Source organism: Labrus mixtus, chromosome 4 (genome assembly GCF_963584025.1).
Source record: "Labrus mixtus chromosome 4, fLabMix1.1, whole genome shotgun sequence".
NCBI classification, from domain to species: Eukaryota; Metazoa; Chordata; class Actinopteri; order Labriformes; family Labridae; genus Labrus; species Labrus mixtus.
Window position 1 is genome coordinate 10523247 of NC_083615.1, and position 16027 is coordinate 10539273.

Sequence of the window (16027 nt, forward strand, 5' to 3'; positions counted from 1 at the left end):
GTGAAATCAGTGCATCTCTCCCTTCCCATAGATATTTCAATCAACAGATTGATGAACCAGCTTAGGTCAAGTCAATTTTCTAGAAGGAGCACGGACTAAACACAGAAGAGCAAACACAGCGAGGGGGGGCTTTTTAAACCTGTTTCTCAAAGGTCTGCTTATGAGGGTGTAAAATGAATAGAATTTACCTGGTGGTAACATGATTCTAAAAAGATGTGGAAATGGAAAACTTTGCATGAACATCTCCTGATTCGTGCGGCAAAGTCATTCATTTTACTAAGATTGATTAATCTGTTGCCTCAACCACAAAAACAGTTCCTGATTAAAAAAAAAAATCTGCAGTTTTCCACTTTCAGTGAAGGAATATTAAATCAAAGTGAAGGCATCTGTGCGTAAAGTAATGTTACATCAGTGTTAGATAAAGAAATGTGATTCAAGTGGAATTAAGGGTGAATTAAATTTCATATTTTGTTGCTAATGTTATGATAAAGAAAGGACTAGCAAAGTCTCCTTTATTTTTGTTTTTCCCCATTTTTGTTCATAAGAAGATAAAGAATGTCTTATAAATGTTTTTACCAGTTCAGTGGCAATGTTGCTAACTTGCAGGTCCACTTGGGTCGATCATTTGTTTGTGCAGGACACCATAAACAACACGAGGAGCTCACCTTTGCAGACAGTCCCGTTGCCGGTGTATCCAGGCTTACAGGAGCAGCTGTGGCCTCCGACCATGTTGAAGCACAGGGCGTTCTCATCGCAGTTGTGCAGCCCGCTGAGGCACTCGTCATGCTCTAAAGACAAGTAAACAGAAGAGAACAACTCTTTAGTCATTCATACATGTATATGATTTTAAACTAGCAGGAAAACAGCATCGACAACTCTAAAATCACCCTTATTTAAAGGAATGTGAATGTTCTTTTTCCTTGTAAATCGGAGGAATGATAGCATCCAGCTGGTGATTTGTTTCCCTTTCCATGATGAAAAAAAGATTTGACGCCCAAAGTTGGATTAAATGATTTGATAGTTAGACAGCTGTGAGTCTGGTAATAAGACATCAGTGACAAACTGCCGGCTGGAGGTTGACTCATTTCTCGATACCACATCATCATCTGTCAGGAGAAATTGTTTCAGATCCGTCTTTTTTTTTTGCTTTTATTGGATTTTTTTTTTTTCCACTCTCGAAGAAGTCTTGATAATGAAAGAGGCTTTCAGAACTGCTTAGAATACATTCATCCTGCACGTTGCATTTAAAAAAAAAATCTGGCCTTTAATTCAAGCGTTGTTAAACTGCACAATCGTCTGTTAAGCACCGAGAGAAATGTTTTCTTTAAGTTTGAAAAGAGTATTAACAAAATGTCCCCTCGGAGCCAGGACTCCCGAGCTGTAATCACTGCTGCTGCTGCTGCTGTTGAGTTTGTGATACGCTTTTGTTTCACAAGCTTGACGAATAGCTACAGCCCGTGACGACATGCAGGATCCAACTGGCAAACAAATCTCCTCGGCTCTATTTGGAGAGGAGACTGAGGTGGCAGAATCAAATGTAATGAAGGCGTGGATGATAATCAAGCAAGCACAATACAAACTAACCGAGTGGAAGCGCTGTAAAGATGCCATGAGAAAGAGGTGCAGCAGATCCAGTGTTTAGCAAAGCAGAAAGCAAGTTTAAAGAGTTGTATCAAGAGGGAAAGTAAAGGGGATTGTGATCACATATTAAGTAAAAACACCATTAAGTACCAGAGAATCATGGAAGAAATACAATTATCATTTGTGTGGCTTTTTGCTTGTTTAGAAATAATTAGAAATGTGTTAATGGAACCATCAAGTCAGATATGTTCTACTGTAGGATTTAAACACAGTGTGGAATATTAAAGTCTTTAAAAGTATTTTTAACCAGACAATAAATGATAATGATTCTGCACTGAGTCATTTGTGTCCTTAACACACAGACAGAAAAAAAAGGTGTTAATGTCTTTATGATGTTCCTATTATAAGCTCTATGTGGGCGGATAATGCTACACAAATAATGAAGAGTAGAGCATTAAGGCTTCAGGTTACTAATGATGGATGGATCATTTGTTAAGTGTTCTTATTGTCATAATTTCTTTGTAGAAAGGAGACGATTATCAAACTTAATAGTTCTCTCTTTACAACAGGGAAATTTAGTTATAGTCGTCAGGACAAAAAAAAAAGGCATAAAGGATCCAATTTGAATCTGGAGGGGAGGGAGATTTTTTTTTTTATTATTTGTTTTTTAATCAGATAATACCCATGACCATTACATTTGTTTTAGTTTGGTGATGATTCTTAAGAATTTATTCATTCTGATCACATTACAAACATGTAAACTGGGAGATCTACATCACCTCTGCTCTGTATCCTCAATAATAAGAACATTTTTTATTACACTATGCATGGTCACAAAAAGTAATTGGGAATAACTGGATTGAGTTCACCGACTCACAGAGAATGGATCACTGATGCAATAGTGTTAATCAGGTTAGGAAAGGCAGCTTTCAGGCTGTAAAATAATGAGGAGTAATCCACAGAAACACAGACTCTAGTGGAAAATTACTTGATATTACTTTTTTTTTTAAAGGAGGGAAAAGGCGAGAAGGAGTTAATGTTTAATGTTGTGTGATGTCTGTGTGCATCAATAATGATTATTTGTCTGACTGATAATGTTCATTGAGGACATCGGGGTTGGGATGATTTGGATTTGTGGATTGGTATGAGGGCAGAAGGGGGGTGGGGGGTGTGGGGGGGGGGGGGGGGGGGGGTGTGGAAGTGGTGGCATCACATCGTCGAACCTCCTACAAGAGGACCAAAATGCTGCCACTAAGCTGGTAACAAAATCTCCTAAAGGTTTCCCGTTACTCCAATCCTTGTGTCTTTGCACTGGCTTACCTATCAATTTCAGAATCCAATTCAAAATTCTTGTAACTGTGTACAGAGCAGTGCATGTTCAAGCACCTGCCGTACAACAGCAGCATGACTCTGAGGTCTTCTGATCAGGTCTGCTGGTTGTTCCCCGCGGCAGACTTAAAACTAAACATCCTCAAACGATTAATGTTTACCTCCTTTGACTGGAGTCACTCCCTCTTTGCTGACTTACTGAGCATTTCTGGCCTTTTTCTCTTGAGCCTCCATGTTTGTTTACACGGTGAGTAAACCAACGTTTTTTTGTTTTTTTTTATGCCTGCATGCTGCAACCTAGATTCTCCAACTGCAAAATCAAATCATGCAGGAATAAGACTTAAACAGTTAGAGGTGTACATCATTTAAGCGCTCTCCACTGCTACATGGACAAACGCTTTGATGCACGTCTTTCATCTGCCCCTGAACACAAAGGCAAATATTTTCCCCTCCGAGACGCACAAACGAATGCTCATGTTCTGCGCTGCGGAGATTCACATTAATATTGCGCTATGATAAGTACTCGCTTACCAAGTGCAACGTCAGCTGCAGGGCAGGAAACTTTCTTGACTTGTTTGTAACCTTTCGAAAAAAAACTCCATTCATGAGCGAAAAAAACACTGATAATGAAATGTTTGTCTACTGGAAAAAGAGCTCTCTCTTTCTCTCTTTTTCAAGTGTTTGCAACACTTTTCAAGCCAGATATAATTTTTTTCTATATAACTTTTAATGAACAACTCATAATTCTTAAACATCTACCTACATTTGTTAAAGCCTTTATAACAGCAGAACAAAACTTTCAAACTTATGAACCTTTTCCTTATATTGTGAGAAAACGTGATAGCACAAACAAGACTTCAGTGCTAATCTAGCAGCGATAAGTCTGGACTCTTTCACGTTATTCAAGTGAATTTCTGGGAAATATATCCGTCTCTTTGAGCATCTTTCTCTTTTTCAAACATTAAGCAGATCTCAGGATCCGTCCTCAACCGCAGAAATGCAACATTTTAGTGAAGCACCTCCTCTGAAGTATTTTGCCCCAAACTTGGAGCATATTAAATGCATGCAATCCTGGACTACAGTGGAGCTGGAGGCCTAAAAGGTGGTACCTGAAGAGTGAGAGTATCAGCAATGTGAATGCTTGTTGCAGGAGAACTGAGGCGCATCATCCATTCCTCTGCCATGATCCAATCCATTATATCTCCTGAACAGACCGTGGGCTCATCCAAATTGAAAGTGACATTGTGATGAGCTCCTCCATCGAAGGTTTGAAGTACGTGTGCAATGTGCATGTGTGCGTGTGTGTGTGTGTGTGTGTGTGTGTGTGTGATAGATTGAAGGGCACTTAGGAAGACCTGCTGCTCTGCCGCATCACACACAAGCAGGCATGCACACAAACCTGCTGTTGGGCGGAATAAAAGTTGGCTCATAGGCATATAGAAAGAGTAATAGGAGCACAGAGAGATTAAAGAGAATATGTTTTTTTTTCCCCAAGGTCACATCTGTCAGAGCAGCCAGCCGTCAGTCTGAACAGAGAGGACAGCAGAGCCATCAGGGGCTCTTTGTGTGTGTTTGTGCACCGTGTGCATAATCAAGTTTAGTGTTGGTTACTTTTAATTTGTGTTACTAAGGGATTTAGGTTTGTCGGACGTCTGCACTCAGAGCAAGAAACTCTAAATGTAATCACCAAATACATCCCTAAAATGTGTGTTTGTGTGTGTGTTTGTGTGTGTGTGTGTGTGTGTGTTAGCAGGAGAGTGGTATTTCCTCGCTGCCTGCTTCTGCTCAGACTGCAGACAGATAAACAATCAATTATGTAGAGCCTGTCATCGGGCATCTCTCTCCCTCTCAAGCTGCCCGTTTCTCTTCCTGCTCGAGTCGCTCCCACTTCTGCCAAAACAACACCGGCCTCGGCAAGGTCTGACCTCGGGCTGTTTCCTCTAAAACATTTTAGCTCTGGTAAGCAGTGGGAAAAGAATCCCCTTGCTTCCACCACTGACTAGACATTTGTCTGTGAGAGTGACAAAGTTGGTGCAAAACATAAACCAAAGAACCAAAAGTTACTGACGGCATAACCTGAAATTCAGATTATTTGGAGAATAGCTGTATTTCCTGCTCATTAAAAGCCAGTATAAAGAGATTAGATGGTTACCTTAATAAACTCAATGCTTAGTTTAAAGTTAAGACAAGAGATTTACTTTATTGGACATGCACTAATGGAGAGATGTCAGAGTGAGGGAGTGAGAGACTCCTGAGCTGGTGGTGGTGGTGGTGTGGGGGTGGTGGTGGTGTGGGGGGGGGGGGGGGGGGGGGGGGGGGGGTGCCTTGCTCAAGGGCACCTCAGCAGTGCTCAGGAAGTGATCTGGCACCTCTCCAGCTACCAGACCAACTTCCAGATTTGGTCCGCACCGGGACTTGAACCGGCGACCCTCCAGTTCCCAGCCCAAGTCCCTACAGACTGAGCTACTGCCGCGAGCTGAGATACAAATTCAGGTTCTAATTCTCAGAAGGTTTCTCACTACAAGGGACCCATTTGACATTTACGGCACACGTCGTGCTATAGCAATCTGTGATTTATGACAAGAGGAGAAGAACAGTGACAGAATACAACGTAGAATCAACTTAAAGAGCCCATATTATGCCATTTCGTATATATTTAATCTATGTACCTACTTTTGTACGTTCAAAATAGCTAAAGTTAAAAAAAAGTGTCTGTTTTCATGTACTGCTCCTCCTTGCTCCCTCTACGCTCTGAGTCTGTCAGCTACGCTCTGCTGAGCCCCCACTGTTAGACCCCACGTGGGCCAAGTCTGCTCTGATTGGTCTGCTGATCCGCTCTGTCGTTATTGGTCAGTTGCTCAGGACGCTTCTCGGAAATTTCACCACGAGCTGCAGGGCTTGCCACAACGAGCCAATGGGCTTAGATCAGTGATCTCACACTGACAATGACGTCGGACTGACACATTTTTATCGAGGGGGGCTAGAACCGAGCGTTACATGCGGCTAATGCTACAGCTAACAGGAGGAGGTAGGAGAAGCCGCGTTTCCGCAGACTTTGAATTTTTGCACATAGATGTGCCTAAACATGCACAGGACACTAAAGGGCATATAAAACCAGAAAAAGCATAATATGGGACTTTTAACAAATGTTTAATTGAAAATTATTGAGTTTGTTGGTCCACAAAATCAAGATACAACTTTTTATTTTGTGACCCAAAAAAAATCCACAGAGCATCAGATGACAAATGCATACTACTAAAGGCTTCCCAATTAACAGCAAATCAATGCTTGTAAGTCTAAAACTGGCCATGCAACTCAGTAATTCCAACAGAATACTTGGAAGTCACGGAAAAGATCCTGAAACTTTGTAATCCCCCTCCCCTCCCCAGCTGTCAGACCCTTTGAGCCTTCAGACTAAAAAGCATCTTTTCTGATCTCTGTTGTTGTCAAACCCCCTGCTCCACCTCTTGCCCCTGTCCATCCTTTTATACCCTTCTCTGCCCAGCCCTCCTTCCGTTCCCCTGCCTCAGGGGCCCGGGTCTGGTTATCTCAAGATTAGAACAAGGACACACACCCTGAATACACACACCTCTGGCACAAGCGCACAACTACACAGGCACACGCACACACGCGCACACACGCGCACACGCGCACACGCGCACACGCACACACGCACACACACACACACACACACGCACACCTCAGGACAGCCTTCTTTAATAACATTCAAAGGGAGAGCATAACCAATCCGCTACCTTTCATGGATTAGCTGTTAATCTCACAGAGCGAGGAGCACCTCGGGCACTGTGGGGAAAAGACGAAGAGCAGAGGGGAAGAAAGAGGGGGGATCTTGACCTTCAAGATCAAGGATAAAGTTCTAGTCAAATAAAGGGGGCTTAAAAAGTTGGGGATGTTTCTTTAGCTAAAGCCTCGACTGAATTCAGGGCCACGGACATTTGGTTGGACATATTTCACTTAAAGAAGTACACAAACGGCAGCATGTTTCAGCCGACCACCAGCTGGGATCTGGTCCTGCGACCTCCCTCACTGCAGATGGTCTTGATGTAAAATACCGACTTATGTCTGTACTCGCCGACCCCCTGACAAGCGGAGAAGAAACATAACCAGGGTTCCATGCTGCTTTCGTCAGGGCTTAAATCTGCGGATCATTCCTTTAATCCACTATTCTGCACATAAACACTGAGCCATGAAATGAACTACAGTCAACTTAATCCTCTTAACCAGGCGGACAGGTTCTCATACAACACTGTAAAGCATGTGGAATTATGGCTATCAATAGTGGGCCATTGTTTCTGCTGAGTTTGCAATTGGTTAATTGGTGAAAGCCATTGCGGATGATAAAGACGCTCGTATATCACATGAATGTACAATGTCAATAGGTAGTGAAGGGAGGGGAGGGGCTTAATGTTTCCTTCTACAGCTGTAATATTTCTTCTGTGGGCAACTTAGAGGGATCAGCGCTCCCTAAAGACTCTTCTCAAACAGAAGCAGATGCTCAATCACTATTAATAAGCTGTAGATTCCTGCAGCTACTAGCTTAGCATCCTGCTACTTTCAGTGCCAATTACTGCCACCGGGACGAGGGAGGTGACACTGAACTCAGCATATCAACACTTAGAAGTAAAAGTACCCTGGTGACTTTTCCTGCATGCTTTAGTTTTTCATATTTAAAGCCCTGAATGAAACTGTAGACACCTAATTTGGCTGCAAATCATATATCTCTCCAATAAAAAAAAGAGGGAGTTTTGCATAAAGAAGTGATTCTGTTTTGTATAATTGTGGTGGTGGATGTGTGGGAGCTGATAGTCCATAACTCATAGGGGAGATTACGATATTTGACGCAGGGAAAAAAAAGTCATTACATCAGGCCCCTGCAAAAGCCTTGGTTTAATCACACAAATTGACTTTTATAAGGCAATGCATTGCTGTGTATTCCACTCCTGTGACTTGAAGGCATTTTAATAGGAAACTACATAAATTATAGTGACACAGTTTAATCCACTGGGTTTGGGGGGTATTAATCTTCATTGTGAATCTGGGGAAGGAGTGCACAGTGGAGGAAAGACAAATGAGCAAAACAATAAAACTCGCCTGCAGCTCAGACGATCGCAGAAAAAGGGAGGAAACAGAGTGGAGTCACGTAAGGTACGCCGGCTGTCTAAGGATACTATGGAAACAGAGCGAGGGAGCACGCAGGTTTTCTTTCTTTAGATAAATCACAAGCGTAAAAACAACAAAGATGGATGCACAAACTCAATCTCACTTCTAACTTGTTTATGCTGAGGTGATGCTGTCTGTTCATAAAAAAAAAAGATAAAAAATGTGACAAATCCTTAACTGTGTTCTATTATTTGCTGATTTTTATTGACAGGGGAGGAGAGAGACTCGACAGGAGGCCCTAATGGAGCAGGAAATGGAAGTTTTTCACCGGGTCTTACAGATTTAATTCAAACTCCAATAGCACAGCAGGAAGGCTGCAGGGCTAAATCCTCTGTTGTGAAGCTCAGGCGGCAGTCAGACCCTTCACTCTACTGTCGCCAAATTCAGTCTGCATTGGCGCAAATTGCTTTTTTTCTTCTTCTTTTTTTAATCACAGACTCTGAGGAAATGCAGCATATTACCTCCTCTAAAGAGACGATGCACACAGGGAGCTACTTAGCATCGTGTTTAACAAGCTGCAACAACTGGTGAGGAATGAGGCGGATCTGCCACTCATCACTGAGGATGACATTGTGCTGTTCTAGAAGAAGGACCGAAACATTACATTATGGAAGGATTACCGACTCAGATTTACTCAGCGTGCAGTCCTACATTTGTCATTGTAACAAGACAATAACATTGGGAAGATGCTGTACTACAGATGACTTTACAGGACACTTTACAAAGCCTTCCTGTGTTTCTGAAGCATCCTTTATCTCTCACAATCTTTTTTACTCCTGTATCAAGATTAGATGGCTGACAGGGCAAAAACTTTTTTTTTTAATGACTGCATGACTATGAGTCTATCACATCCAAAGGTATCAACAAGTTTGGTTATAGACGAGAACTTTTGCTGCACGTCATACAGCTCTCTCTACCTGTCTCCTATTCTTCCACAATTTCAAAAAAAATATAAAACAGGTAAAGACGCCCACAATTATCTTAAGAGAAAAAGGTAATGGGCCTTAAAGTCTGATGTTCATAGCTAAAAAATGCTTAAGACATTCTGGTTGTCCTTTGTTTCATGGTTAAAGTGAGAACAAGTGACAGTGTGTCGGCGCGAGGGAGCAGGATTTCTTCTTTCTCTTGAACAGTCAGATTTAATTTAACACACCTGGCTTTAAGTCTGCACTATATGCAAGTATAATTTCATTCCGTTGTGCCTAAAACTTCTTATTATAACATGTGAACGTGAACAAGAATATATCAATTTTTGCTGAACAAGCAACAAAGGTTAAGCAATAATGTACTAAAGGCTTTTTGGGGTTTTAAGGATGAAGCAAGATATTCAGTATTTAGGACAAGGACGTTGCAGTTAATGTCTCTCTTTCTTATCATCTTACCATGAAAGAAAAGAAATGAAGTGCCCAGAAGAATGCTTCAGAGAACACTTACTTTATCATCCGTTTCTAATCATCGCTCCATCATTGAGGCAACCACAGACAATGTTTTCTCGTCTTTCACCACCATCTTTCTAACTGTTCATCTCCTTTTTCTATACTGAAACAATGATAAGTAGTGTTTTGCTAACTTAACCCAACATTTAGTGCCTTACACTTCAATGATTGTTGGGAAATATCTCTGATTCACCTTCCAAGATTCAAAATTCAATTCATTGTCACTTCCATAATATACTCTCTCAGCCTTTCATTCATTCATTCATTCAACATTTATCTATTCTCACCGCATTAACAATGATGTCGAGGGGGCAATTAAATCTAATACATGTCAAAATACATAAATTATAAGACCAAATAAGACAGCAGAGCAGGTAACTACAGTTAGCACAGAGATTTGTAATCATGTTCTTAAAATGACCCAGAGCAACCGTTTGAGTTTTAAAGTGTTTTGTAATGTGTTCCAGGTGTGAGCACGGCAGCACAAAAGGCAAAGGATGTTTTCCCAAAGTGAGTGGCAACTCGTGGAGTCCGCGGCATTACCCAGTCCTTTGATCGAGTCTGATAATGACTATCAGCCCAGCATGCATGAAGTGAAATTCTGTCCTCAAAGTGACTTATGTATCAACATATTCTGCAGATAAATGTTGCTTTTGCACCTCCATGTGTCCACGTAAAAATACATCCAGCCTTTAAAATGCATTAATAAACAATGTGTTTTTTTTTTTTTTTTTTTACATGGTTTGGATGCAACTTCAGTCCTCCCTCTTAAAAGCAATCCAACTGGTCTTATCAACTGTAACCTACAGTACAGGAACAAGCGAGGCCGCGACCACAATCCCCCACAACACAGACGGAGAACAGAGACCGAGAATCATCCTCACAATCTTTCACAGATTGATTTGGTTTGCTTTTGAAATTGACTCTGGTTTCAACTTTGATCAGGAACAAATGGGTCTGCCGCCTCCGCTTACAGTCTCACAGTCTCTCTGTTTCTCAGGTTCTCAGACACACACGCTCTCTCTCTCTCTCTCGCCCTATCACACATACACATACACTGAGTACATTCACACACCAGATGATGGCTTGAGACACGCACTCACAAAAAAAAACTAAAGACACATTTCTGAGCTTAGTTATCCAAAGTGAAGTTTACAACAGATAAAAGTCTTTCCACCAACTCCTGTAGGGTTATCACTTTTCAAAGTTGCATTTATTGGGAAAATAACAACAAGCTCAGCTTCCAGTACAAAAGAGTTCAAAGACTTTTGCAGAGATATAGATGCACTTTATAATCTTCCCAAAACAAAAATTGATTCAACATTTTCCCTGAGTCTTCAATCTTTTTTTTTTTCTACCGCTAGCTTTTGCTGAATCATAAAGTAGTAAAATGCTGGTATTGATTTCTGTGTGTGTGTTTTATTTTAATGTGGTGCTACCAATCACAGCAAACCCAATAGGAGCAAATCGAAGTGAGACATTAATCCCTATAAGCATATTAAATGAAAAGACCTTGCATAATTGCACCGTGATGGATTCTAACACAAATGTTTCTAGCCAGGCGCTGTCTGGCGTCAGACGATCAGACAAATGGAGAGGAGGTGTTGTATGTGGCTGAGGTTTGAAGTTTGTTTTACAGGCGTTGGATAATAACTTTGTCTTTAATACAGGTGGGAGTTTTTCTTTGTTCTGAACTCTGACACTGATAATTGTCTTTGGTGAAACTGCTGGCTACCTGGTTGACTTTTTTTCTGTTTCTGGAATTCTGAGCATCTTAAGCAGGAAGTGCTAAATCCTGCAGTTCGTCGCGGGTCTGCTTGAGGCTGGTTCCAAGAGCCGAAGTCACATACACACCACATTCAGAAATGCCTGTTTTTACAGTAAGTTTTACAGAAAGTTAAGCTGAGACAGGATTTCCAGCATGGCGGCTGCTGCCCACATCACTCAGGCTTTGTTTTTTTAATATTTACAGTCTATGGTGCATCTCTTCTTTGGGTTTCTTTGTGTTACCGAAACATACAAAGCATTTAATGAAAACTTTAAAGGTGCATTGAAGAACACCAGCTCTGTAGGCAGGTACATGGTACTAAAATAAGAAAAATCATCCTGATCATTTCAGTGCTCAAGAAAAACTCAGCAAATGCAACAGTGCATTATAGTAATAAAGTGTAGAAGGGACGGCACTGGGCTGCTGAATTCATCATAATAAAATGAAATGAGCATCCTGCCAGTGTATGACTAAAGATGTAAATTAATGCTTTCTAACCTGCAATAATGCACTAAGGGGAATATAAGGAGCGTCTCCTTTAAAAGCCTTCTTGTAGAAATCTGCTGCAAAGGTCCTCCAATGTAATCTCTCCATACGGATGTCTCTGCATCCATACAACCACAAGATATCATCCTCTCTTCTACTTCTTCATGAAGATGAGGACATCCAGGGGAGATTCAATGTTACACTCTGTTTCTGAGACATGCTACTCACACACACACATAGGGTCTGAAATGTACACACTTTCACAATCAGGATCATGCACTGACGGAGAGATGTCAAAGTAAGGGGCTGCACAGGAAGTGCTCAGGAAGTGAACGGGCACCTCTACAGCTATTCCAGATCAATTTCCAGACTTGGTCCGTACCAGGACTTGAATTGGCGACCCTTAGGTTCCCAACACAGGACCCTACAGACTGAGCTACTGGTGCCCTAATATATAGCAACCTCTACATCAAATGTTTTCCCTGGAAGCTGAAGCCTATTAAAGCCAGAATTTAAAAAAAAAAAAAAAAAATAAAGATTCCAGCCTGTCAAAAAGGCCAGCAGAGGAACTCACCTGTGCAGGAGTAGTCATCGATCCTGATGTAGCCCGTATGGCAGATGCACATGAAGGAGCCGGGGGTGTTTACGCACATGGTGTTCTCCCTGCAGTAGTGCTTCCCTTCAGCACACTCATCAATATCTGAAGAGAAAGGGGGGCAAGAAGGAGAATGAAGGTGAATACAAAGCTGGGTTAGATTTGGACGACTTTTAACATTTATATTAAGCCAACTGTAAATGCAAAATTCAGGTCATCATTTATTGATGATTCCTTTGCATGAAAAGGTCAGCATGAGGTGAAATGTCAGTGATGTTAATAGACCTTGACATAAAAATCTGTAATATATTTGTTAGTACATTAGAGACGCTCATGTGGTGCAGATCAGAGAATAGATTTAATTAGTATTCTACATTCATATCTCGAGCCTCAGACCTCCGGTTTGAGCTCCATGATCGTGCTCTTTATTTTCCTAACGTCTCCAGCTAAGGGATACTCAGCATGCTACATCAGCTTCATGAACAAATTATAAACCGATTTACAAACTTTGCAGGTTTTAAACTGTTTCTGAGTTGTTGTTTTTATTATTATTATTTTTTTATCCATTTATAGCCAAGGTGAAGGAATGTTCTATAAATGATCCAGCTAAATCTGCGAGAAGTTCTTCCCGTCACGATATATTGCGTAATTCTTCCTTTTCTGTGCAGAGAGAGGAGTGGGAGTCCAGAAGTGAAGTGGGAGAAAAGTTTGTGCTGACTTATTGTGTAGGCCTGAATGCATGTGGGAGAGACAACAACTGTTGGTGTTCAATGACTCGTCCTTCCGCTGACAGATCAGACATTTTGAAAAGGTTCTGCTGTAAGAGAGGATGAGAAGAAAAGCTGCCATTTCTTTAAAATATCAGGACCCTACATACTCTGAATCATTCATTAGCAGGCAGAGCTGTCTAGTTTTGACTCCTCTTGTTGTACAAAGTTAGAGTTGCTGTGTGGAAGCTTTTTATATTCATTAAAGATATCAGAGCCTTCATTGACTTTGCCTATAGTTCTTTTCGTATTCACATTCAGCAGCTGGTAAAAAGATTAGGATGCTACTTTAGAATCAAATCCTGACTCTCTTCTATCTAAGAAGAGGCTGGTTGCTGCCACTTTCATTTATGTGCTGGACTACAGTGATGTTTTATAAAAGCATGCCTCCTCACAAAGCTGTCACACTCTGGACTGTGTGTCCCTCAGAACTTTTAATCCCTCAGTCATCACTGCTTCTTGTATGCACGTGTTGGATGGACTTCATTGACCATACTGACTTAATCACTGGCGTATTCTTATCTACAAGTCCATCTTAGGTCTACTTCCTTCATACCTTCTGACCTGCATCAGTCAGAAGAGTACAGGGACTTACTATCATCGACTCCAGGACATTTTCAAAACCCTGAACTGTTTGCTGCTCCCCTAAATTGCAACGAGTTATAAAGCGAGCCGAAACTTAACGAGCTGGTCTCATTGGATGATTTTAAGATGACGTAAAATGACTTTGAGGCGAACACATCTGGCCGTAGATGTTCTCCCTGATGTTTTTCATGGATGAACATTTGCCGTTTTAGATTTGTTATTTGTGTCTTTAAATGTCTAATGGTGTATTTTTTTTGTATTTGTATGTCTGGCTACTCATTGTTTATGTTGAACTCTGTTAATTGTGTTAAATAAAGGTTAAATAAATCATTTAAAAAATAACGGGAAATAATGATGGCAGCATGTGGTTACTGTGGATTTCTTCCATTTTCGTTTTGTCTATTTCACAGCAAATCCTCCAAATTAAACAAAAAAATGACATTTTTCCAAACCCTTCAAAATGACATGGATTTTTTTTTTCTTGATTTGATACCTTTACTAATAAGACCATGTTGTTTCTCTTACAAAACTGTAACAAATGTCTCTTGATATGTACGTTTGTTTCATGATCAGACAACACTTTGGACGGGTGGGATATGGATTTAGTAAAAAAAAAAAGTAACATAGTCAGGTTAAAGAAAAGATGGTTTGTCCTCTTGGTTAAAGGTTAGGAAATGTTTGATGCTTTTATTCTTGGTGGGAGGATTGTGTTTATGTTTGAAGGAAGTATCTTTACAGCACTGCTGAGGTGACTACACCAATATTACACTTTGGCCTGTTTTGAGTGTCTACCCAATCCAAAGAACCACCTTGTGCTATTTGTCCTCGTTGGTTCACTCGACGGAAAGTTCCTAAAGGTTTCTCTGCAGCCAGAGGTAAAGGGCTATTTGTCTTCATCAGAGGGAGACAGAGGTCGAAATGCAGAGGGTCTTTAAGAGGTGAGCACTGAAGCACTTGCGGTTGCACCACTCGATTCCCAATCTATTCAAAGTAAAGCACTCCCAGGTAGTGGGTTGGCTGCTTCTCTCACGACAGGTCAGTGTGTTCAGCTGTGTGCTGCGGCATACTTAAGAAATAAATGCTATAAATAGATACTACGGACTAAGAATTAGGCTGCAAGAGAAGCTATTCCAACAGGCTTTGCCCAAAAAAACAAGTGTTTTCAATTAGTCTATTTGCTGAGACCTCCGCTTGGTGAATAAGTGAGGTCACCAAGAGTAATGTAGAAATAATACTGATATGGGTACTGCCTCAAATTAAGTGGTACAACAGGAAAATGAAGGTGTTTTGATATAATCGAAGTCGGTACATAGTCGTGAAAAAGACTTCTCACACGTTTGTTAAAACAAGTGTGTATACAATGGGTATAGTGTAAGCCCTTAAAGTGCACTTGTTAGTATTAACTAAAGTGTCAATATACAGAATGTTTCATATTAAATACCTTATACAACTTAGTTCCCCTTTTTTTGTCAGCTTAAGCTTTTCTCAGCTGTGTGAACAGTTTGACAATATGCAGCTTTATACAAGCGGTCAATAGGCAGCTCTGCATTCACTTAATAACTGGTACCATTCATGTTCTGACCAGTTCTCATTAATCAGAATGACTGAATAGGACCCTGATTTTTTTTTTTTTTTACATGAACGCATCATTACTAACGCGAGTAAGAATCCATATCCATATCATCCAACTCTGCAGCTACTTTAATCTTGACTTTTATCTTAGCTTTGTGGTTATTCAGCCAATGTTGTCCTTAGTTTACTGCTTAGTTATACTACATATTATAATACTTGTATTCAATTAATCAAACTTTATTTATATAGCACCTTCCAGACAAGTTCAATTGCAGTTAGAAGTGCTTAGTAGAAAGATTACACCACATGCTTAATCTTTCAGCTTCTATCTCTCTAGACTTTAAAAAACAACTGTTATATTATGTACGATTAGTGCAATGAATAAATCTGAGCTGAGGTATGTATTACAGTGGTCTACAGCTGGCTAAGGGTAATGATTCTTTTGCTTGCTAACATGCGAGCATTCAAACTTGATAAACTCATACTGTATGATGTCTGTGCTGATGTGGGATTGTTTGGAGGCTTTTTTGTAATGAAAACATAGTAAGTGTAGCCTTAAGACTCCGATCATTAGATTGTAGTTTGTATTTCATTCTCACTCTCATGATTCCATATTTAGATCCATATTAGCTGTTGCCCTAGCAACAGCTATTCCTGGGTTCCAAACTGCATGCCAAACCGTCAGACAGGAGATGCACAACACTGCCCGGGTAAACAAAATAATCTT

General features: G+C 40.7%; 1 protein-coding gene across 1 annotated transcript in view; it reads right to left on the reverse strand.

Annotated features, from left to right (window-relative positions):
- The window catches only part of nell2a (neural EGFL like 2a), an 88460-nt gene that overhangs the window by 28748 nt on the left and 43685 nt on the right, over positions 1–16027 (reverse strand). Inside the window, exons 13-14 of the mRNA XM_061035816.1 lie at positions 12356–12481; positions 666–788 (exon numbers count right to left, since the gene is read on the reverse strand). Of these exons, the coding sequence (XP_060891799.1) occupies positions 666–788; positions 12356–12481 (249 nt within the window). The remainder of the gene's footprint in view (positions 1–665; positions 789–12355; positions 12482–16027) is intronic.